The sequence below is a fragment of the Pipistrellus kuhlii genome, unplaced genomic scaffold, assembly GCF_014108245.1.
Source record: "Pipistrellus kuhlii isolate mPipKuh1 unplaced genomic scaffold, mPipKuh1.p scaffold_m20_p_2, whole genome shotgun sequence".
Lineage (NCBI taxonomy): Eukaryota > Metazoa > Chordata > Mammalia > Chiroptera > Vespertilionidae > Pipistrellus > Pipistrellus kuhlii.
In genome coordinates this window covers 148,076,262-148,100,903 of record NW_023425515.1, presented here as the reverse complement: position 1 = coordinate 148,100,903, position 24,642 = coordinate 148,076,262, and the positions used below count along the sequence as shown (strand labels likewise).

At 37.5% G+C, this 24,642-nt stretch overlaps 1 protein-coding gene across 4 annotated transcripts in view; it reads left to right on the top strand.

Moving 5' to 3' along the window:
• Positions 1 to 24,642, top strand: part of LRRC7 (leucine rich repeat containing 7) — a 473,031-nt gene that overhangs the window by 389,119 nt on the left and 59,270 nt on the right. For 2 of the 4 annotated variants that reach the window (XM_045584480.1, XM_045584478.1), the window contains exons 22-23: positions 1,263 to 2,997; positions 16,038 to 16,157. In XM_045584480.1, coding sequence (XP_045440436.1) covers positions 1,263 to 2,997; positions 16,038 to 16,157 — 1,855 coding nt within the window. Of the gene's footprint in view, positions 1 to 1,262; positions 2,998 to 6,749; positions 6,891 to 16,037; positions 16,158 to 24,642 lie in introns of all 4 variants that reach the window. The other 2 variants (XM_036444989.2, XM_045584479.1) reach the window with 2 other exon arrangements.

Below are 24,642 nucleotides of genomic sequence, written 5' to 3'. Positions count from 1 at the left end.
GATATATAATTCAATATTATTATTGTGCAAATGGTTTTAAAAAATGAGCATCTTCTAGACATACTGTGGTCACTGGTATGAACATATCAATGATCAAAAGTCATCCCATATAATAAAAACCTAATATGCTAAGTGTCTGGTTGATTGGTCAGTCATTCAACCAATCAAAGCTTAACATGCTAATGATATGCTAAAGCAACTCAACCATTCACTATGACATGCACTAACCACTAGCAGACAGTCAACCAACCAGTAGCTAGTCACTGTGACATGCACTGACTATCAGGGGGGGGCAGATGCTCTGACCAGTAGGTTAGCTTGATGATTGGAACTGAGTGAGATGGGCCAGACACACCCTATGGCCCTCCCGCAGTCCCTCCCTGGTTAGCCAATCTCCCGCATCCCTCCCTGACCCCAATTATGCTCTAGTAGTGTCTCTTGGCCTGGTCTGTGCCCTCTCACAATCCTGGACCCCTCGGGGGATGTTAGAGAGTCAGCTTCGGTCCAACCCCACTGGCAAGGCCAAGGGACCCCACTGATGCATGAATTCATGCACCGGGCCTCTAGTATAATATAATAATAGAGTAGAAGAGAACACAATACAATTTACATTCTAGATAAAGATACATTAGTATATTCCTTATGCAGTGGGTTTACTATTTCCAATACCTGGCCTTCAAATAAACTTTATTTGAAGACAGGTTGAGTTTATTAGGTAGACCAAGCATTTACAGAATAGGTACTCTGGACCAATAGTTTGTAAATGTCCTGAATCAGAAATTCTAGGAATTGGGACCAGGAGTTAGGTGATTCTAATTATTAGACAGGCTGCAAGACCATTACTAAAGATCTGTATAGTTCGTTCATTCATTTGTTCATTTATTCATTCAAGAAATATATTTTTAATACCTACTCTATGTCAGCCACAATGCTGGGCCTGAAGAAGAAAAAAATCTCTGCCCTCATAAGTTTATATAAGTTTATATCCTAGCAGAGAACACAAGATAGTACATAATATAATAGATAACTAAAATATATATTATGTCAGAAGTTATTGATTACTCGGAAGAAGAAATTAAAGTCAGAACAGGGTAAAGGGTGGATTTTTTAGACGTGAGATGATAGTGAGGTCTTCACCAGAAGAGAGAGGTGTGGGTGAATGGGCAGTTCAACAAAGGGCGGTGGCCTGCTTGGCTGCTGCCTGTTCCCTTTCTTCATACTTCAAGGTACCACCTTCACACTTCTCCCCCCTGTCTTCGCAGGATTGCACCGTCTTTCCCGCAACCTCTCGACTCAAAGCCATTACTCAGCCAGCGGGAGGCCGTCCCCCCGGGGAACCTGCCGCAGCGCCCTGACCGGCTGCCCATGAGTGACTCCTTCACCGACACCTGGACCGATGGCTCCCATTACGATAACACGGGGTTCGTGGCCGAGGAGGCCGCCGGCGGCGAGAATGCCAACAGCAACCCGCTCTTGGGTTCCAAGTCGAGAAACCCGGCCGCCCACGGGCGCAGGCCTCTGCTCCGGCAGGACAGGATCGTGGGCGTCCCGCTGGAGCTGGAGCAGTCTGCAGCCAGGCACACGCCGGAAACAGAAGTGCCTCCTCCCAACCCTTGGCAGAACTGGACCAGGACCCCCAGCCCCTTTGAAGACAGGACCGCCTTCCCTTCCAAGCTGGAGAGCACCCCCACCACCAGCCCGCTGCCCGAGAGGAAGGACCACATGAAGGACTCCGTGGACATCCCCAGCCCCTTCTCCCCGGGGCTCCCGTGGGAGTACCACGACTCCAACCCCAACAGGAGCCTCTTCTCGCAGATGCACTGCCGCCCGGAACCCCCCAAGGGCATTCCCATCAGCAAGAGCACCGAGAGGCTCTCCCCGCTCCTGAGAGACATCAAGTCCAACAAGTTCAAGAAGTCGCAGAGCATCGATGAGATCGACATCGGCACCTACAAGGTCTACAACATCCCCCTGGAGCACTACGCCTCCGGGGGCGATCACCTGGGCAGCCACGAGCGCCCGGACAGGCTGCTGGGCCCGGAGCCCCTGGGCATGGCCAGCATGTCCCGCAGCCAGTCCGTCCCGATGCTGGACGACACGGAGATGCTCGCGTACGGAGGCGGCAAGGGGCCTCAGCCCCAGAAAGCCTCCATGACCAAGAAGGTCTACCAGTTCGACCAAAGCTTCAACCCCCAGGGCGCGGTGGAAGTGAAGGCCGACAAGAGGATGCCGCCCCAATTCCAGCACAACCCCGAGTACCTGCAGCAGCAGCTGCAGCAGCAGCAGCAGCAGCAGCAGCAGCAGCAGCAGCCGCCGGGCAAGAGCCTCGCCAAGGACCTCATCAGCCCGCGGGCCTACCGGGGGTACCCGCCCATGGAGCAGATGTTCTCCTTCTCCCAGCCATCCGTCAACGAGGATGCCCTGCTCAACGCCGCCCAGTTTGCCAGCCAAGGGGCCAGGGCGGGCTTCCTGCGGAGAGCCGACTCCCTGGTGAGCGCCACCGAAATGGCCATGTTTAGGAGGGTCAGTGAGCCTCCCGAGCTGCCCCCCGGCGATCGGTACGGCAGGCCCCCCTACAGGGGCGGCCTGGATCGCCAGAGCAGCAGCAGCATGTCCGTGACTGAGCCCCAGTTCCTGAAAAGGAATGGCAGGTACGAAGACGAACACCCTTCCTACCAAGAAGTGAAAGCAGCAGCGCAGGCGGGAAGCTTTCCGGTTAAAAACCTCACCCAGAGGAGGCCGCTGTCTGCGAGAAGCTACAGCACAGAGAGTTACGGGGCCTCCCAGACCAGGCCAGTCTCAGCTAGGCCCACCATGGCGGCTCTCTTGGAGAAAATACCGTCTGACTATAACCTGGGTAACTATGACAAGCCATCAGATAACAGTGATATAAAGACGAGGCCCACTCCTGTGAAGGGAGAGGAGAGCTGTGGTAAAATGCCTGCAGACTGGAGACAACAGCTGCTTAGACATATAGAAGCTAGAAGGTTAGACAGGGTATGTTTGGCCTTTCTCTGTTCAGAATACCCCCTCCTGCCTTTTAGTTTTAATTTTATTGGCATTTTCTTAAGTCCGTGTGGTGACGCATGCACTACGTGGATGAATAGATGATCAGCGTTTTTTGTTTATATTGTGGGGAATTGGTCATTATAGTTTTTTGTTTTTTTCTTCATGGGTATTGTTTCATGCTCTTGGAGAGTCCATAACCTTGTAGGTGAGTTGTTCATCCAATCTAGCCTAAATATTGTTAGCAAGAAAGAATTTCACTTGATTATACGAGAATGGTGCTTCAAGCCACTTTCTAGCCATTAAGGCAAATTGTCTCTCCGAAGGCACAAAACTGTTCTCTGGTGACCTAAAGAGTATGATTTTAATTGAATCCATAAAAAAAGTGAGTATTTTGCCCCTTTCTGCATGGACACACTTTTATTAAAGTCAGGTCTAATTTGTTTATAAAATTTGCATATAGTTACCACTACGGGACTACTAAAGTTATTACTTCAAAGGAGTAATAATAATCTTCCCAACAAGAAACAGAAAATATAAAATAAGCAGACATGCCCTCCTCAGCTAGGCCCACCATGTTATTTTATTTAATAAAAATCCCGCCATTTAGAATGGCAGTCTTTATATGGAAAGAAATGTTTAAATTCAAATCATACTACAGACCACAGAAATAGATGAAGTCTTTATAAAGACTACAAATGTACAAATTAGTATGTATATTCAGGAAATAAGTACCATTTCAGATAAAAAATTAAGTCACAAGGAAGCATAATTACTGAGGAGTAAAACAATGTATAAGGCCTAGAATTATTTTTTATTGACTATTGTTTCTCTTTAAGAGGAATCTGGTCATTTTTTAGAAGTGTGACCAATGACCATCATTATGGAGTGTCCTTTCTGGCTTTGGTGTACAGGCCTTTGTGTGCCCTGCACAAAAAAAAAAAAAAACAAAACAAAACAAAAAAAAACCTCTTTTCTGTGAAAACAGGGCCTTTTCTCATTTTGTAGGTTTAAAAAGCTTCGGTGTAAATTGGGAATCTGGGTAATAGTACACCATGGGAGTCTTTCAGTCAATACTTTTATTATTTTATTTGATGTCCTACTGAAAGCACAGATCACTGCATTTATCATCTATATTTCCTTAACCTTGAATTTTGTGTTTTCAGGTGGACTTTTTCTAAATAATTATATTGTTTGTAGGTCGTGTCTACATGACAAAAAAAAACAATCATTTTGGGGACAGAGTGCACTAATAGGTGTGGGTGTGGGTGTTAGTTTCTCACTGTGGAAATTGGTTCTGCCTAGCCAAGTATTTCATCAGAATGTCTATTTCAAATAGGTGTGCTCAGTCCCATTGAAGGGAGCTCATCAAAGCCTCATGACTGGCTGTCAGTGGGAGACACCTGGTCAATTGTCACCATGCCTTACCTCAAGTTATACCCTCCATGTAGACAGATAACTTGGAGGGAGAAAAAATTGGGGGCCAAATAATACAGTACAGTTTGGAAACTCTGGCCTCGTGTAGACACGACCATTCGTAAAAGGGTAAGATAAATGAGTCAAGAAAGATTGTAAGAAGCTTTTCAGAGCATAAGTATAATGACTAGTAACTTGAGGCAGCAGAGGACTGAGTGGAAACAAAGCATAAAAAAAGAAAAGCAGATTCTGAACATTTGATACCATCATTCCTTTCCTGGTTTCTCAGCTAAATGGTTTCTCTCCTTTGAACAGTGCTACTGACAAGTAGGTGACTCCTAACTGGAGTAGGAATTTGGAGGGGGGAAGATAAGAGGGGGGGTTGGATTACCGGAAGTCTAGAGGCCCTGCCTGTCCCAGGGTCCAGAAACATAAAAGTTAACTTATATATTTCCCATTGCAATGACAGCACCTCCCTTTTTAATCAGCCTCCATTTATCCCTTGTTTGGTTATCATTTTATTAGTGTCTTTCATTTTTCAGAGCAACGTCAATATATGTTAATAGCTTCTCCTTTAATTCTGACATGAAATTGCTTTAGAGAGTTGCTTCAAGCCGTTGAATCCTAGAAGCTCTTCTTCTAAATTTTTCCAAATAAAATTTCTTCTTCCTCCCAATTGACGTACTGAGCTTTTCAGGCTATATTGTACTTAAAATTTAATCTCAGCTACTCAACAAGATGAATTCAACACAGATGTGTTGCCTAAAACTAGTTTTGACATAGCTGTGCCACTGAACATTCTGTCCAAAGTCAGATTGTACCAGAGACATGCTATGCTTCTTTCCTAGCAAAATTCCATTGAGCAATTTGAACCCTGGAAATCAAATAGTTACATTGGAAAATATAAGATCTTTGTCCAGTCCTCCTGAAACAGAACTGCCATTAAGCTCCGATAAGCTTAACAGACCAACATGATATTGGTTACAGCTCTTGGTCTGTACTCGGACAGGCAGCTCCAGGGACAGCCCGGGATAAAAGATGCCCGTTGCACCACAGAGCCCCACTGTGACTGAGAGAAATTAAAACATGAGCCCATGTATCTGAGACTGCTACCCTTCTAGAGGAGCTAATAGAGCACTAGGTGGGGTGATTTTAATCCAAGGGTTAGGCTGAAGTGTTCAGTGTCCTTTTCCATTTCGGCATAGTGACAATGAAGAAACTCTGATAAAACAATCAAAAATCCATAGTAAAGTGAACCTCTGATGCTAAAAACCATTGCTTTGCAAATAATGTCCTAGAGTAGAGTAGCTGTCTACTGTTAGTGTTCAGTTTTTTAAAAGGGTACTAAGTTAACTTACATAGTTTTTTTTTTCAAAATAAGAGAATTAACTAAAGGATCAAACACTGAGTTATTACATTTCCATTATAAATGGAAAGTAGAGATTGTACTGATGAAAACTATTTGATGGCCAGGCATCCAAAAATGTCTTAATTTTTTAAAATAAAGTTTTATAGGAAAAATGAGCTACCAGACACTTGGAATAACTTTAGAAGGATAGCCACAATTAAAATAATACTACTTTTCTAGAGTTATTTAGGTGTAGTATATAAGTAGCACTACTAGTTGAAGTCATAATTCCTTTAGTTTCATAATGAAACTTCTCCAACTTAAATGCAATTTTTAATAAATAAAAGAGTATTTGTATCCTCATATAACTTATTTGACTAGTTTGACTAAATTAATCTGTAAATTCAGTCAGACTTTGGTCAGATTGAATGAGCTTTAGACCAGCTCTTTTTCTGAGTTGCTGTAATTGAGCCTATAAACTGAGATATAAAATAAACTGATTTTGGCTGCAACATTGAGTGCATCAGTTTTAAGGCAAGATCAGAAGCTAGTATTTGTCTTCTGTATGTGATGAACTCATAATGTGAAAGACACCATGAGATTTGCAGCTGACAAAAGTTTACTGACTTCACTGTTTACATTTTTTTAATTAATAGACTTCCGCAGATAAACCACATCTGTCCAAAATCACTGCTATCATGATATGCAAGGTAGATTTTTATGCCTCTGAGTTAGCAGCAGATATAAAACAGAATGTATCTTGGCTTTTTGTCTTTTCTGTAGTTTTGGACAATACTCATTATGTGCATAACTAACACTGTTTACTGTTTGCTTCTGTCTGATCGAGTGCATGTTTTGAAAAGAAAGTTACTGTTTGCTTGCTTAAAGTTAAATGTGATAAATTGAAACATATTCATGTTATAATCAGTTTGTTGAGCATGTGTTCACACCCTGTCACATGATTATCTCCTCTACTCAGAATGCTGCTTACAAACACAACACAGTTAACCTTGGCATGCTGCCCTATGGAGGTATTTCAGCAATGCATGCAGGCAGAAGCATGACTTTAAACTTGCAGACTAAGTCTAAATTTGATCTACAAGAACTACCTCTTCAGAAAGTAAGTATGGACTGCCCTACATGTGTCAGCATACCAAAGCCAATTACAGTTTGCTTACTTCCTGTGTTTAGGCTGTGCATATGGCCCTGCTTACAGACTCTCAAGAGTCCCTAAAGCACAAGGGCAACTAATGTAGAACCTTGAACTCTTCTGAGCTGCTAAATGAATATTTGTAGCTAGACTGAAGGTCAGGTTCCTGCTTTACAGCTTTGCTTTTTGGATTGAGCAGGTACATGGCTTTTTGTGTTGCTTTAAGGCTCATTTTTCATGTTATTCATTTTCTTTTCCTTTATTCTTTTTTTTATACTTTTTTTTTTTTTTGATAACCTTAACTTGCTGATGCATTCTAAGAACAGAGCTAAAAATTATAACTGGATTTCTGTTCATTCTTTTGGGAAAGACAGAGTCCTAAATGGAATGGAAATTAAGTGGTCAACAAGTGCTTTTTCAGCCTGTTTCCCCTGCAGGAGATGCTACACAGAAGTAAAACATGAGAAACAAGTTTGTGGCTTCCCCAGTAGATTGTTACAAGTTTGTGGCTTCATTGTTACCTCGGCTAATAAAAGAAAATGTAGGCTCATTTGGAAGAGAATACACTGTAAGATGAAACATTTCCATTGGCAAAGGAACATTTCTGCTCCTTTTCTTCAGGCAAAACTGAGAATGTGCATTTTGCCTGTTTAAATTGATTAATGCCTTCTGTCTTGGTTACATTTTGATGGATACTGATGAGTCATTTTTGCACAATATGTCACTAAGACTTTATTGTACATAGAGTCGTTAGCCTAGTAACTTTTTAGGGGGGAAATGCAATGCAAAGTGGGGATAACAGAGTGACAGTAGCCTCCTAACAAAATGAATCACCATATGGAACAAACTCCCACCCTAGCAAAATAAGGGTCAAAAGACCTCAAGTTCAGGTTTTATTGTCAGATTAGTCTTAAAAACAATCTCTACCTCTGGATTGTTTGCTTCCCACTATGAGAGATAAAAATCAGAGATATTTATATTCACAAATGTATCATCACTTTGGGGGGGAAAAAAACACCTAACTAAATTAAGAACCTTTGAATGTTGTTTGTTCTTGGTCTCCTGTTGAAGAACTAGTGGTGTGTAAGTAACTTCCTCTCCAGGGAGAAAACCATGGCCATGATTTGTGATGTTTGCCGGTGTCAGTGGTATAAATACTCCCTCTCAGTCAGTTTCAGAGTACTAAGGCAACTCCACTGAACTCAGAACTGGGGCTTGAGTGCAGACGGTTCTCCTGAGCTAATACAAGTCAGCTTCCACATACCACTCCCTGCAAGGCTTTGTAGCTGGAGCCCCAGCTTTTATGGAGCCTGCCCTTCATGTTCCCTCAGACGCCCAAGGCTCTCATCCTCGGCCGCAAGGAAACCAGTTTGGCAAAAGGCCTTGAAACTAACTTATTTGCACTAAGTAATAGAGGAGATGTCACAATTTTAATAGGCACCTTTCCTGGAAGGCTTGACAAGTAATAGAAATGAAACCCTTAAACTAAAATGATCAAATTTCAAAATTCAGTGATTTTAGAGAGGTCTTGGTATGAAGGAAGCTATTACTTGAATCCCTTAAAGTTACGCCATATAAATAGCTCCTTATTCTGCCTAGTTTTTATCACTCTATAGAATAACACAGATATATTTAGTGCTAAAAATATGGTAATATACTTTGAAGCACTCTTTCTGAATATCTAGATTGTCTGCAGATATAATTTAGGTACCTCTGTATTGCTATATTAATTTTCTGATGTTGTTTGGGGTACCCTAGAGAATGGCTTCATTATGGTTACTATAGCTTTCGGATGATCTATAACAGAAATATTCCAGAATTATAATATTTAGAGGCTCTTCAACCTTCCTCCACTGGGCACAGAGATGACCTAAAGGGATTCTCTTTGGAAGCTACATTAAACTGCAAATCAAGAATAATTCAGTTATTGCAAGACTCCATCTAAAAATGAATTATTGTCAATATTGCATTATCCAAACAAAGAGAGAAAGAGAGAGACAGAGAGAGAGAGAGAGACAAAGAAGGCAGGGGATAAAAAAGGAACACAGGCAGGGAAAGTATTCTATTGTATTACCTCAAAAAGATTTCGTGACCCCAAAATATCAGTTTAAGTAAGGTGGCTAAACTTTAGGCCTTCAGGTATTTGGGACAACTTTCCTACCCTGGTGCCACTGCAGGAACTCCGTCTTATGTGACACTGCGGGGCGCTTGCTCACTTTTGAGACTCCTCCAGCCTCTGCTTCCTCCCATGGATTCCAATTTAATCCTCTGCCCCTTCACCTTTGGTCAGGTTCCTCTGTTCTGCAGAGCTTCCTTAATTAGAAAATCTGTCTGGTTTTTCTGCCAGGCTTTCCCGTCATCACTCTTAAAAGGCAGACTCTCCGAATCCCCCTTCTGGGATCCACTGACCGCTGTTGCTAAATGATCCCATGCCTGAGGCGCACTTTCCCTGAGCTCTTTTTTACAAGAAAGGAGATGGACAAGAATTATTTTCCTTTGATTTTCAAATGCATAAAATTTCATTTCAGCACTTCTATCTTGCCTCTTAAGATAATAAAAATTAATATATCTACAATTTCTTTGCAACAAATATATCTACAATATTTGTTGGCCACAAGAATTTCACTAAATTACAAAATAAAGTCAATTTATAAACATGTATTTTTCAGCAGATTGAAAATTGACAGAGCTGTCCGTTCTCCTGTGGAAACACTGGCACTGTCTTTTTATTCATAAAATTCCTGAGTGATAATATTAGCCATCTCTACTTAGGTGCTAGGAAAAAATGAATGAAGTATCCTAAGGAATCTAAATGAATGTTTTTCACATATTACAAGTTAAGTAAGGGAAATAAAGGTGCAGCATACTTTTGTGTGGTCATGCCCTCCCAAGGGGACATTCTGGGGCTGAAATCCAGACTATACCTTTGGTCATTAGAGGAAAGGGCACCTTTGTGTATTTCCTCTCTCAGCTGAGACTGTCTTTTGGTAAGTTATGCACCCAGTGCAGTGGGCCTTTTGTGATTCCTACCTTCCATTTTGGTAAGTGAAGAAAGGTGCCATGTGTATAAGCTGAGATCCTGACCCAGCACATTCCTTCTTCTTTGGTTTGGGGTTTATTTAGTTTGCCAAAACATATCTAGTTTGTTTGTCTTTTCTTCTCAACTTTCTTTAAATAAATTTGTAGTCAATTAATGAAAGGATTTAACTATTTGTGAATGAAGATTGAAGACTGTATTTGATAAGAATTTACACAGTGAATATTTACATGGACAGAAAGAGAAGACTCTCCCAGATTTTGCTATGTGTTCTGAGTAGTTCCACTTACATATTTTTCTATGCTAGGTTGAGTAATGCACATTTTTTATGAATTACAAGCTAAATATAGACTTTCCACATGATAAACAGTAAATTACACTTTCAAATTTAATTTTATGGAGCCTCAAGATATTAAAAGAATGTGAATAAATATAACAACATTAGTTTAATAAATGTAATTTTCTTTAATATTCTCATTTATTGATGATTATTCTAATTTCCTAAAAAAAAAGTAATGATACTTATGATCAGAGCATTTAAGACATGAAATCATCTATTAAATTATAAGCTTTTATATTTTCTATCTACTTATTTATTCATTCATTTATTTACTCATTTTTTTTTTATTTACTGCTGCTCCAAAAAGCATTTAAGGCAACTTTCTATGATGTTATTAATGGTTCTATGTGCTTCTTCGGATGTGTTCTGTTGTAATTGAACTTAGCTATTGTCTTGAAATGTTATGTTATCAGAGAGAAATATAATACAGTTGATCCCGTACAACATGGGTTTGATGTGTACAGGTCCACTTACATATGGACCTTTTTCAGTAAATATTGTGAATGTATTTTCTCTTCCTTATAATTTTCTTAATAACATTTTATTTACTCTAGCTTACTTTATTGTACAAATACAATATATAATACATATAACATAGAAAATATGTGTTAATCAACTGTTTGTGTTATCAGTAAGGTTACCGGTCAACAGTAGGCTATTAGTAATTAAGTTTTGGGGAAGTTAAAAGGTATATGTGGATTTTCGACTGCAAAGGAATTGGCACTCCTAACCATGTGTTGTTCAAGGGTCAACTGTATTGTAAAATGTCTATTCAAACTAGCATTTTTATTATCCAGATTAATGGTAGAATAAATATTTCAATAGAAGAAGAATAAAGAATAGATTTTATTGAGAATCTACTATGTACCTGGTACAATGAGGTACTTTAAATATGTTTTTTTCACCCAACTCTAACAAAAACTCTTAAAGGAAGTATTTATCTTCATTATATTGATGATAAATCTGAGTTTCATGTGTCACAAAAAATAAGTCACTTATATTTTTACTATTTTACTATTGTAACCCCTGTCCCTAGAATAGGGGCAGCTAGAATTAGAATCTGACTGCTTGGCACCCAAATTCCTGCTGTTTACTATACAATGCTGCCTTCTCAAATGTTTGTAAAACCTGGCATTTTCTTAGAACATAACTCATAAGAGTTGATGAAGCACTCTTGTACACACTTTTTAATATATTTTATTGAGTTTTTACAGAGAGGAAGAAAGAGGGATAGAAAGCTAGAAACATCGATGAGAGAGAAACATTGATCAGTTGCCTTCTGCAACTGATTGGGGATGTGCCCACAACCAAGGCACATGCCCTTGACCGGACTCAAACCTAGGACCTTTCAGTCCTCAGGCTGACGCTCTATCCACTGAGCCAAACCAGTTTCAGCTCTTGTACACATTATTATCCCACATCATCTTCCTAACAATCCAGAAAAGTAGATATCATGGGGTGAAAGAACACATAAGTATAATATATTCATTTATCCATAACATATCATGACCCAAGTCAACCTCTATGAGCTACAGACATGCTTTCTGAGTTAGCTGAGCTTACTAAATGCTAATAGTTAACTTGCACTCATTAAGATCCTCCTGCTCTTCCTGAGCACTTACTACAACCGAGAAATATGCTTGGTAGTAGTCAAAAGCTGAAGGTTGTGAACCCAAAAAAATAATAAATTAATCATCCATGTTACTGTAGCCCCAGGGATAAGCACGGATGTGAAAGAAATCATTGGCCTTTTCTAACTTCTGTTTGCAGTTTTTTGGCTGCCAATATTCATAGCGTGGTCTCTTCTACACTGGAGCAATTGATAATTTGCTTCCTTTTCTTTCTTTTTTTAATGTCTCCCACCATAATATTATACTATAGCACCTAATGCTTATTGGATTACTAAAACAGATACTAACATAAATTATAATTTCAAGAGAAGGGATGCTGAAATTATGGAAATATATGTATTAAATCATCTTTTCATAGAATTTTTCCCGGAAGAAAATGTTATGTGTTTTATTGGTTAATACTCATTCTGCTATATTTTGAATTAGATAAGTTTAGATAGCAAGACTTGCACCTAAATGACTTTAAAATCTTCAATGTCCTTTATTACTGCATCTAGGCAGATGACTCTGGATCAAATAGTGCCAACATTTTACATGCATTTATTTACCCCAGTTCCAAGGATTATTTACTTGATACTATTTAGGCGGCACCTAGAGGCAGTTTATGCCTACAGTTTCTATTGATCTTGCTGCATTTATTATTGGCTACCTACCCTCAGAAGAATTCTCTTAACTGCTTAATTATACACAGTGCTTTTATCTTATAAACCACATACATTTTCATCAGTAGAAGATAAAATTACCAAAATAATCTTAGCACCCATACAGATGCTTCTTCAACATTGTAGTAAAATGCTGGTTTAAGAATCATGTGGACATGACCTTACGACCATCAGATTGAACCCCGTGATATCATAATAGTTTAGATTCAAGCTTGGCATAAAATTGTCTTTATAATACCTAATTTTTTTTCAAAAATATGCAGTAAAATAATAATATAACAATAATTTTGCCAGAAATATTTTGAGGAAAATTAATTTTAAAGCATTTTTTGAATCTATGGTAATGCCTTTCATGAATCACGTGACAATTAGTGAGCAAAACAGATCCTTGAGATCTTAAGGGATCCATTCCAAGACCTTTACAAAGTGCCAAATTGTAATACTACACTTACTATAATTTTTCTGAAAAAATGCACTAAGTGTTTATTATACTCATCAATGAGAGGACAAGAGCAAAGCCATTTGGCCAGCTAACTTCATTACTCCTACCTATGACTCCTGTACATACACATACTCACATATGGAGACATATAAACACACCTGCACGCACACATTCATATATATACACTGACAGAGAGTCACGCATACTCATGCACATTTATGTCTCAGCAAAATTAGACATCACTTCTTCCAATAGACACATGTGATCATTCACAGCAGTGTTAAATCTACAAATGTCCACAGCAGTCTTTGGGACCAGTACCTATTGAGCAACATTTTTATTAGCAATACTGAATTTTTTAAATACTATTTTTTATTTTTCACTAAATCACACTGACCATTTTCTCTATTATTTTGAAATATTGAAGATCTGCTGAATTTAGAAGCTGAGGGAATGCTGCAGGTGATGATTTTCCATGTCCTTTAGATTTAATTGGTTACATGTGGTAAGGATAAGATTCATTCTTAATCTTTTAAAGTATATAAATAAAATATCTATAATGTGGTACTAAAAATAAATGAATAACTGAACCTCAATTCGGTTATTTTCTCTAAAATAATAAATTTCAATAGTGATAATTTCATTACTATTTTTTATAGTTTTCAATTGCTCCTTTTAATCTTCTGTAGAATTTAATAACTGAGCAACTCCATTTATACTTGGTTCATTAACACTTTATCAAGAGTACAATTTTTTGTTAATGCCTATGCTCATTTTAGGAAATAATGTGAATCTACCATATAACTCTCTTTTGGGTTCCCCCATCCCAAACAATAAATTGTTCCCATACTCTATTTCTGCAAACTGAAGTCACCCCTAGGATGTCTTACTTAGAACAAAAAGACCAAAACATTCTTGTAATTAATAAAGGAAACTGCGTTCAGACTATCCCTTTAATTCGCTGTCTAGTGAAAGTATTTCTTTATGTGTCTGCATGTTTCCTTTGGCCGTAATAGAGAGAAATTGGTATGCTTGCTGATCCTAATTTTAAAGAGAAAGAGATGAATTTCTGAACAAATGGAAAGCCTATATCATCATATTAGAAATTTAACTGAAGAGTTTTAGCTCCTCCTTCCCCTTTTTTTTATGCCAGAAAGGATTTTGCAATTATCAGTTGCTCTCTGTGATTAGAAGTCACATCTGGCCAGTTGAACCAAGTTTAATGGAGGAAAAGAGATGGCGTGATATGGAGGAAAGAAAAAGATACCTGTTGAACTCTCAAAAAAATATGTGTTGCACAGACCTATCCAGAAAAACACTTTATTATCCCACTTCACTGGCCCAGAAACCTAGCCAGAATAAAACATGGGCCCGTAATGCCTGCTCTGGATAATTACATTTTAACTGCTTAATTTTAATAATTTGAGTTGTCATATTTTAATATCATTGAAAAATTGTTTGGGGACATATGCCCAAATAATAATAAAAAAAAAGGTAAAAACTAGAAAATTAATGCTTAAAGACAAACAGATGGACCCTGAATAGTTATCTGGTTATTTTTAAGTAATATAAACTTCAAATGTGTTAATGTTTGTTTTCCAAAGAAACACAAATTCATTTCTAGCTAACCCGGGAGCTTCAATTCAATACCTTTTCTCTTTTTTTCACTCTCAGATAGGCTCATGGCCAAAGAATAAGTAGAAAACTGAGTTATCTTCTTACTTTTCACTTTATCCATTAGACCTCAAGAAAGCTTCATCTAGTTTCATAACACATCTGATTTTCAAGTAACTCCAGGCAATGCTTTTTAAAAAGGCATGCAGTCAGAATACAAATAGAGTGGTTATATAATTGTTTTCTAAAGTAGAACAACTGGGACTATTCCGTGTAATCAGAGGAAGCCTAGCAAGCAGCCCACTTCTGCCATGTTATAAAGAGAATGTCTAGTTCTCCCTTTCTGGGCTTGGAAGACAATACTTCACACAGAGTAGAGCTGCACATACATGCTGTAACAGCTTTATGTGTCTGTAGTGATCCTTCAGAACATCCACATAAAGTGGAATAGGGAAGACTAAACATAGTATCTCACCATAAGAATTCCTCAGGAACTTCCTGTGTATCCTGTAGGTTCGGGGAAGAGGAAGACTTTGTGAAAAGTTAATCTGATTTCAGAAGAAAAATATCCCACTATTATATCCCTCTGTGGTGTGTGATTCCTTCCTATTATTCAGGTCAGACTATGAAGGACGCCCCCCCCCCAATATCTAATATTATAATAATAAAAACAGGGAAATTATTATTTGTTAAAAATAATAAGCAGTAAGTCACAAAAAATTAAATATATATAAAGAGTTTAAACTTTAATGCATGTGACCTATATAAATAAATTTCAAATTAAAAGTCATTATTTATTTATACTGTGATTCTAATAATACAACATTTTATGTTGTTTTAATTTTCCCCCTCATGGCTATCTGTAGATAATGTCATATAACCATGAATCTTACATACATTATGCTAGTGTTAACATTCTTTTGGATTAGTGCAAGGTATATTTTTCCAGAATCAGTGCAGCCTTATAAAATTTGTTAGGCTATGATTTCAAGTATTGGGAGTTACATACTGTGTTTCTATGGTTTCAATTTATACTTTACACGGTAGTAGCATGCTCAAAAAAATAAGCAAGTTTTAAATGTTGTGGTTTTATCAGTTGATTAATTTTTTTTTATTCAGGTACTGTAAATAATCTAAACTTTTCTGTAAATTTCAGTATGTAACTCTAGGATTGTTACTTTAGTTGAATTTCTCACTGCTTCCAGAAAGCTGTCAATTTAGAATTTTTTTCTGAGTAAAAGATGTATAATAATATTTCCAGTTAAGGATGTATGGGGTTTTTTGCAGTTAAACAAAATTAATTTGACCATAATCATTAGGGACTCTCTTCAGAAAACTATGATTAAACTTCTATCACATCACTAAAGAATGCCATGCCATTTTTGCAATAGACCCCGTCCCAGCAAAGCAACATTTTAGACAATGGACAAGAAGATGTATCTCCTAGTGGCCAATGGAATCCTTATCCTCTTGGGAGGCGAGATGTACCTCCGGAGACCATTACTAAAAAGGTAACCAATTTTAAGTTGATGACACAAACCTTGAGCCTTGCACATCCATTGTAATATGTAATCCATGTCTTATAGCTTAACATCATTTCTAACTTTGTGACAAATTTAGGCTAAATATTATTTTATTATAAGTATTATAATTGCACTGAAAAAGATGGTTAATATAAGTGCACTAAAAAGGATGAAAAATGAACATTGCCAAATGTTCAGAGCTGGTAATAAATATTTACAAACATTCTGCTGCCTCTCTGCAGATACTAGCACTTCTTATTAGTGCCTGCCACCATCTTTGACATGCAAGTACAGGAAGGTGTGTAGCATATACTTCTGATTTTCTTGGCTCAGCATTATGATGTAGCCAATTTGTATGAAATGAAATTTTTTTAAATTGAGACATTTTTTATTTCTAATATATGTTTATTGATTTCAGAGAGGTAGAGAGAGAAAGAGAGAGAGAGAGAGAGAGAGAGAGAGAGAGAGAGAGAGAGAGAGAAACATCAATGAGAGCGGAACGTCCTGCTAGGAGTCGAGCCCACAACCCAGGTATGTGCCTTTACTGGGAATCGAACCGTGACCTCTTAGTTCATAGGTCAATGCTCAGCCATTAAGCCATGCTGGCTGGGCATGAAATAAAATTTGACTACAATGATATTGATTTGAATTTCTAAAGGTCATTCATTCATCCAATCATTCATTTAATAAACAATGAGTCAAATAACACTATGTTTGAAACAGTTACTAGATGTTGAGGAACAAAAATAAATATGATATGGTATCTTACCCCCCGACCTTTTAGTCTAGTGAGATAGGCTGAGTGATAGGTAGGTAATCATAAGACTACATATTAAGTTGCCACAAAAAGCATTAAGAAAAGAAAACTGAGACAAGAGAATTCTGAATTGTGAGATATATGCGAGACAGGGGATTAGTATTCCAGAATATATGTTTTAAACTCCTACAAATCAATAAGAAAATACATACAATAGAATATTTTAAAATTATAAAATGCAAGGGAAATCAGAAGAGTAAATAAATATTTTAAAAACTGAATCATTTAATCAAGGAAATGCAAAAAAAAGGTGCTATGTTACACTGGCTAAAGGAAGCTGTTTGCAAGTATAAGAGCAATGGAAACTTTTATACTGCTTGTGGAATAAAAATCACAACAGTTTGATAACAAATTATCTTATAAAGCTAAACATGCATAGACCCCTACATTCCAATAATTCTCTTCCTGAGTATTATTCTAGAAAAAAAATGTGTACATGTCATTCAGATACTTTAAATATTTAGAATAGTTGAACATTGAAAAACACAATATCTACCACCAGGAAAGTATATACATAAATTCTGCTATCCACACAAAGAAATATTTTACAGCCATGGAAATTACTTAACTTTAATTATCATAATGTATATAAGGTTTTAAAATATAATTAGAGTGAAAAAAATAGTTTCAGAAGATGTCACACATCAAAAATACCACATTTATAAATCTCAAAAATAAGCAAAATTAAAACACATTGTTTAGGCATAATTACATGAGTTAGAAAACTAATTTTATAAAGTTAACAAAAAATTTAGGATTATTGTTATCTCTAAAGGGAAAACTGGAGGTAGGATGAGGGAGGAAACTGGTATTATTGGTACTGTCCTATTTCTTAAGTTTAACTGTGGTTCTTACACTCTAGTTTTTAAGTTCATGAGTGTTCACTTTATAACTGATTCATAACTTACATATGCACTACATAATCAAAACACTTTGTAACCTAGGTGATAATTTTCCCCTTGATGATGACTTCAGTACTTTTAATATATATAAAATATCAAATTACACCAAATAATTGTGAATACCCTGATTTGCAGGTGTTACACGTGTTATTAATCTGCCTATTAAGCAATACTCAGCCGTGCAGATAACTATAATATAATATGTGATCAGTGCTGTAGAGATGGGATACAGTGCTGTGAGGGCATGCACCTGTTTAGTAAAGAAACTAAAGGAAGTTAAGAATGAAGAGGGGTGTAAAATAAAGCTGGAGGAATAAGCAGAAGCCACATTATGCTGAGCCTTACAGTGGAGGAAATGGGATGTGAAACATTGAACTATTTTAGACAGGGCATAGACATGATTAAATTTTTATTTAATGAATACTGATAGCTTTTTCAGAGTTTGAATTGGAGAAGAGACCAGCTAGAGGTAATTGAACCAGTTAAGAAATGTCTATTGTAATTCAGGGAAGAGTATATGGAAGCAATAGGTGATGGAGAGAAATATTAGATTCAATATATTCTTAAATGTTACACTGGACATAAGGCACAAGAGATAAATGGCAGTTCCAAAATTGATTGATACCCAGGTTTCTAATTTGAGCAAGTGAGTGACGATATGCACTGAGATGGAAAATACAAAAAGAATAATAAGTGGAAGTGGAGAAGAGAGAGAGCTTAAGTTTAATATATTGATTTGGTGTATTTTTGGAGACATCTGAGAGGAAAAGTTTAATGGATATTTATATATATTTATCTGAAATTCAGGAAAAAATATTTTTACTGTTTTTTATTGATTTGAGAGAGGGGGGAAGGGAGAGCGATAGTGAAATAGACACATCGATGAGAGAGAAACATTGATTGGCTGCCTCTGCACCCCACCCCACCCCCACTGGGGATCGAACAGTTGACCTGGTTCATGGGTCAATGCTCAATCACTGAGCCACACAAGGTGGGTCAGGAGGGAAATCTTAGCTGGAGATTAAAACTTAGCAGTCATCAAATTGAGCCATATGTGAGATAGATGGATGACATAGAACTCCTCAGAACACAAACATTTAAGAGATGTTCCTTGGAAGAACAGAGAAGAAATCGTTTTTTCAGTGGAGTTCTTTCCTTTGCAAGGTATAAAAAACTCAAGGGAAACAGTCTTGAGCATTAAGGAAATACTTAGCTAACATAAGAAACAGTCAAATGTAGGGAAAGGCTCAGATCTATAATAATAAAAGCATAATATGCTAATTAGTTATTTCCCTCCTCACTCTTCCATTTGTATGGTTAGGTTTACCATAAAATCAGTTCTCCTCATTACAGAGTAAATAGAGACAGAAATCTAAAAAACTAAAAAAAAGACTTTCTTTTTAAAAGAAAAGATAGAATTAGGGTGGACTCTGGAAGGGAATTTTTAAGACAGCAGGCACCTGATCATATTTAAAGGCTGAAGGGAAGAAGCTGTTTGTTGAAAATCTCAGACAAGCTAGGAGGAAAATTTCTCTTTATGAGAAAAGAGGAGAGGATGAACTGATGGCAAGAAATTAAAGGGGTACCTATCAGAGCCTAATGCAGATTGCTTGCTGGAAGGAGGGAACCATATGCACATACATAGCTTCAAAGAACTACTCTAATTTTCCCATACAAGGGAAAGCCTTATTTATATATTACTGTAGGTGCAACTAAGAGGTGTTTATATTATACATTCATACCTCCACTTTACATGAAATCTATTTTCAGTATCCATATGTCATATTTAATCATACCATCAATACAAATCATGATGATCATTTTCTTGCTTCTCTATGTGCTTTTAAGAGCCATGTGCAATGCTATTTATTGATTAATGATCTGGAATAATTGTTTATTTGAAAACTTTATTAACCAGGTATACTTCCTGTCAAATGTGAAATAATGTAATATGTCTTTAAATATGTATCATGTCTTCCATGTGTAAACTCATTTGTATATTCTTTCTACAATATACATTTTATGATTCACCCCATGTATAGTTCTGAGATTTTAGAATCTATAAATACATATGTCTACCTATTACCTCACAGAATAGAGAGAATAAAGCATGTTTAAATGTCCAAATTTAGGGGGGTTTTTATTATTATATCTTATATTGAATATATCAAATTAGTATTCAGTAAGAATTAACCTAAGGAAATGAAAATGGTATGGGATTATTTGCCTGGGCTGCAGGATTTACCAAAATAGGTTTGAAAACTGTACTATTATTTATTCGGTTTACATTTTATTCTACATTAAATGTGTGTGTGTTTGAATTGTTGTTACTTTCGCAGTTGTCGTGAAGTAAGTAGTCATTAGGCTAGGCAGGTTAACGTAGAACATGAGAAACTGAGCTGCAAATGGATGGAGAACCAAAGGAGACTAAGTGGTGAAAAAGTCTTGCCAGCACCCAGTTGAATCTCTTTCTCAAAGTCTCTGCAGATTTTTTAATAGTTAGCTCTGTGCCCCGAGATACCACTATGAGGCTACTACTGAGTAGAATTAGCACCATGACACTGCTGTGATCAGAACTGCTGTAACATCGCAGAGATTCATGGGAAATCCCTTTTCAAAAGGCTTTGGTTGAACTGTGGGTCTCTGCTCTGGCCATCGCAGCTCGTTGTTTGAACTAACATTGGTAATACTCATGGCTCTGACTAGTGATTCTCCAAGTACCACAGCAGAACAAATGTAGGTACTCTCCAAACTGAAGATTCAGAGACTGAGATACATAAAACAATTGGATGAAAAGTATTTATCTATCAGAAATAATTTTGTTTTGTTCCTGTATCTGTCACAGGCCCATGTATCACAGTAGCTAATCTATGGCAAAATGTTGAGGTTGTTACATGCTGACTCGTGTGTGTGTGTGTGTGTGTGTGTGTGTGTGTGTGTGGAGGGGGGGTGTTAATGGTGTAATAGCAGATGGTAGTTTTAATGTTGTATCAATCTCCAAAATTTTAAATTCTGATTTCTATTAATTAAAAAAATGTCTGGGAATCACTGCTAGAAGAACATGTCACAGCTATGTAATTCTCCCCCTGACTTCAAGGCAGGACTATACTTGAGCACTTTAAGAATTGCTATTACAGCCTTGCAATGGCAGATAACTATTATACAATGTTTTCAGGAGTATTTGTATTTTAGAGTACTATCACCTCACTGCCTTCATTACTGCAGTCTATTGGATTATGCCATAGTCACCATGGTAAGAATTATTATGTACCATGTATTATTAAATATTACTCTCTGCCAGGCATTGTGCTATATGGTTGCATTTCTTCTAATACTCACAACCATCATATGAGGTGAGCAGTATTATTTTTATCCACTTTATAAAAGAAAAGATTGAGTTTAGCCTGCTGGCTTGGCTCAGTGGTTGAGCATTGACCTATGAACCAGGAGCTCACGGTTTGATTCCCAGTCAGGGCACATGCCCAGGTTGTAAGCTCAGTCCCCAGTTCAGGATGTGCAAAAGGCAGCCAATTGGTGATTCTCTCTCATCATTGATTCTCTCTCTCCCTCTCTTGTTCTCACTGAAATCAATAAAAATACATTTAAAAAGAAATAAAAGACTGAGTTTAGGTTTCCTCATGTAGAGAATTAAGAGTTTAGGTGTCCTAGCCAGTTCAGCTCAGTGGATAGAGCTTCAGCCTGCAGAGTGAAGGGTCCCAGATTTGATTCCAGTCAAGGGCACATGCTGGGGTTGCAGACTTGATCCCCAGTAGGGGACTTGCAGGAGGCAGGCAATCAGTGATTCTCTCTCATCATTGATGCTTCTATCTCTCCCTCTCTCTCCCATCCTCTCTGAAATCAATAATATAGATAGCTCACGGGGTGACTAAAAATTTTAGATTATCCTCCTATATGTAACAGAAAAGAGAATGAAGGTCATAGTATAAAATGCAATTGGAAACAATTTTCATTTTAAAGTCAGATTTGTTAGAATCCTCCACAGGAGTGACAAGGCTGTTTTTCCCTAATTCTAAAATGACAAACTCTTTTAAAAGTGTTGAGAGTCTTAAATAGGTTAAATATCTCTAAGGAGATTAAAAATTGAAGGATAATGTTAAAATGTTGGAGTAGAAAACCATTGCAGCAAAAAGGCTAAAGTGACATATTCAAACAAATGAGAGAAAAAAAATATTTCCCTAAGAGACTTTAAAATTCTAGCGGTGTTAACACTGAAAATTCTTTAATATGTAGAGAGTGGACTTTCAAAGGTATCTTTCTGCATTATTTCTCTTTTTTAATATATATTTCTATTGTTAATAGTATTACAGATGTCTCCCATTTCCCCCTCTTACCCATTTCTCTCACCTCTTAAGTATCCCCCCAAGTCTTCAGCACCCTGTTGCCCATGTTCACTGACCATGCATATAAGTATACTAAGGCCCAATGCATGAATTCATGCACCACTGAGGTCCCTCAGCCTGGCCTGTGGGATCGGGCAGAAACCAGCTCTCTGACATCCCCCGAGGAGTCCTGGATTGCAAGATTTGCAGGAGGCCAAGGGACCCCATCAGCGCACGATTGGGGCTGGGAGGGATGAGGGAGGTTGGCCAGCCAGGGAGGAACCATGAGAGGGCTCCAGGGCATATGCAGCCCATCTCACTCAGTACTGATCGGCCGGACCCAAGCAGCAAACTAACCTACCAGTCAGAGCATCTGCTCTCTGGTGGTCAGTGCATGTCATAGCAAGCGGTTGAGTGGCCTTAGCATATCATTAGCATATTATGCTTTGATTGGTTGAATGGACAACTGGACACTTAGCATATTAGGCTTTTATTATATAGGATAAGTTCTTTGGTTTATCTCTTATCATCCCCCCATTCTCATATCAAGTTATATCAGTCTATTCCATGCCTCCATGGTTTGGATCTTATTCTGCCAGTCAATTCATTTTGTTCATCAGCATTGTCTCTTTAGCATGACCCTTCTCTCCCCAAGTGGCTTATATTTTAGGTTAAGGGCCTAATAACTTGGCAGTTAGAATAATAAAGTTGGGCATCAAGGGTCAGCATCAGGAGGGATATAGTTGAGAAAATATTAAACATATAGCTAATTTAGTCTTGGCTCATCAACTGGTTCCTTAGGTGAATTTGCCCATGATTTTCTCACATTTCCAATGCCAGCTCACCCTTAAGTGCTTCAGGATTGCCAGTTGCTCCTCATCTCTAATGTTTTTTTTAATCACTTTTATTTTCTTTTTATTCTTTCTTTCACAGGTTCCCAAAGAGCTTTTTCAGACCATATTAAGAAAAATTTTTTTAAATAGTGATGATTGCAGGGGAAGCAGGTGGATGATGGTGGAAAGAGGGTGTAGAGGGCATAAGTGATAATGGGAAAAATAAAATGAAATAAAATAAATACAAATAAATTTTTAAGTTTCTAGGAAGAAATATTTATTTCTTCATTTTAATTTTGGCATTCATCATATTTCTTAATATAATGAATTTTACTTTCTTTTTGTACATATTTAGGAAGATAAGGCCTAAAATCTCTTTTGAAAATCTTAAGATGTCGTTATGTTGTGTTGTTATGTTATGTTATGTTATGTTATGTTATGTTATGTTATTGATCCTATGACTAAGTCATCAATTCTGTTTTTAAAACAACTGAATCAAATTCCTCCTGGAATTGATTTTTCAATTGAAAATAAGTCAGTCTATCACAGAATTTCTCAGAGAGTAAGAATAAACTGATGCCATTTTTATTTTTTTAAATATATTTTATTGATTTTTTTACAGAGAGGAAGGGAGAGGGATAGAGAGTTAGAAACATCGATGAGAGAGAAACATCGGTCAGCTGCCTTCTGCACGTCGCCTAATGGGGATGTGCCCGAAACCAAGGTACATGCCCTTGACCGGAATCGAACCTGGGACCTTTCAGTCTGCAGGCTGACGCTCTATCCATTAAGCCAAACCAATTAGGGCTAAACTGATGCCATTTTTAAATGAAAATTTTTATATAAGAGGGATGAGGCTAAATATATAAATGCTTAGTACTACATTAAAAAATCAACCTATACAGTTAGTGATTTAAATAAAAACATTTTATTGTTTTACTATAAAATTTTATCTAAATTATAATCAAGTTTTAATCTTAGAAAAGTAGTTTTCCCAATACCTCTTACCATTAAAAACAAACTACTGCCGAAACCAGTTTGGCTCAGTGGTAGAGCATCGGTCTGCGGACTGAAAGGTCACGGGTTCGATTCCGGTCAAGAGCATGTACCTGGGTTGCGGGCACATCCCCAGTAAGGGGTGTGCAAGAGGCAGCTGGTCGATGTTTCTCTCTCATCGACGTTTCTAGCTCTCTATCTCTCTCCCTTCCTCTCTGTAAAAAATCAATAAAATATATATTTTTAAAAAATAAAAATAAATAAAAACAAACTACTGTATCAATACTATCGTTGGAACTGAAATGAAATAGCAACAATGCTTAGCTTTTGTAATTTAACTCAAACTGGGCAATTGTGCTGTTGGAATCCCTTACACCAAGAGTGGAGAGAAGGGTGACGGTAGCTGTCCTTCATAAAAAATACAAGAAATTCTGGAATGGATATGAGAGGTGAAGGTTTAAATACTGAAGAACATCAGGATGTCAGAAAGTAGAGTAAATATTGAGGCTAAAATTGAGCAAGTCAAGATATGGAAGAAGCAGAAATGAATATCAACTAGGTAAACCATACATGTAAAAGATAAGA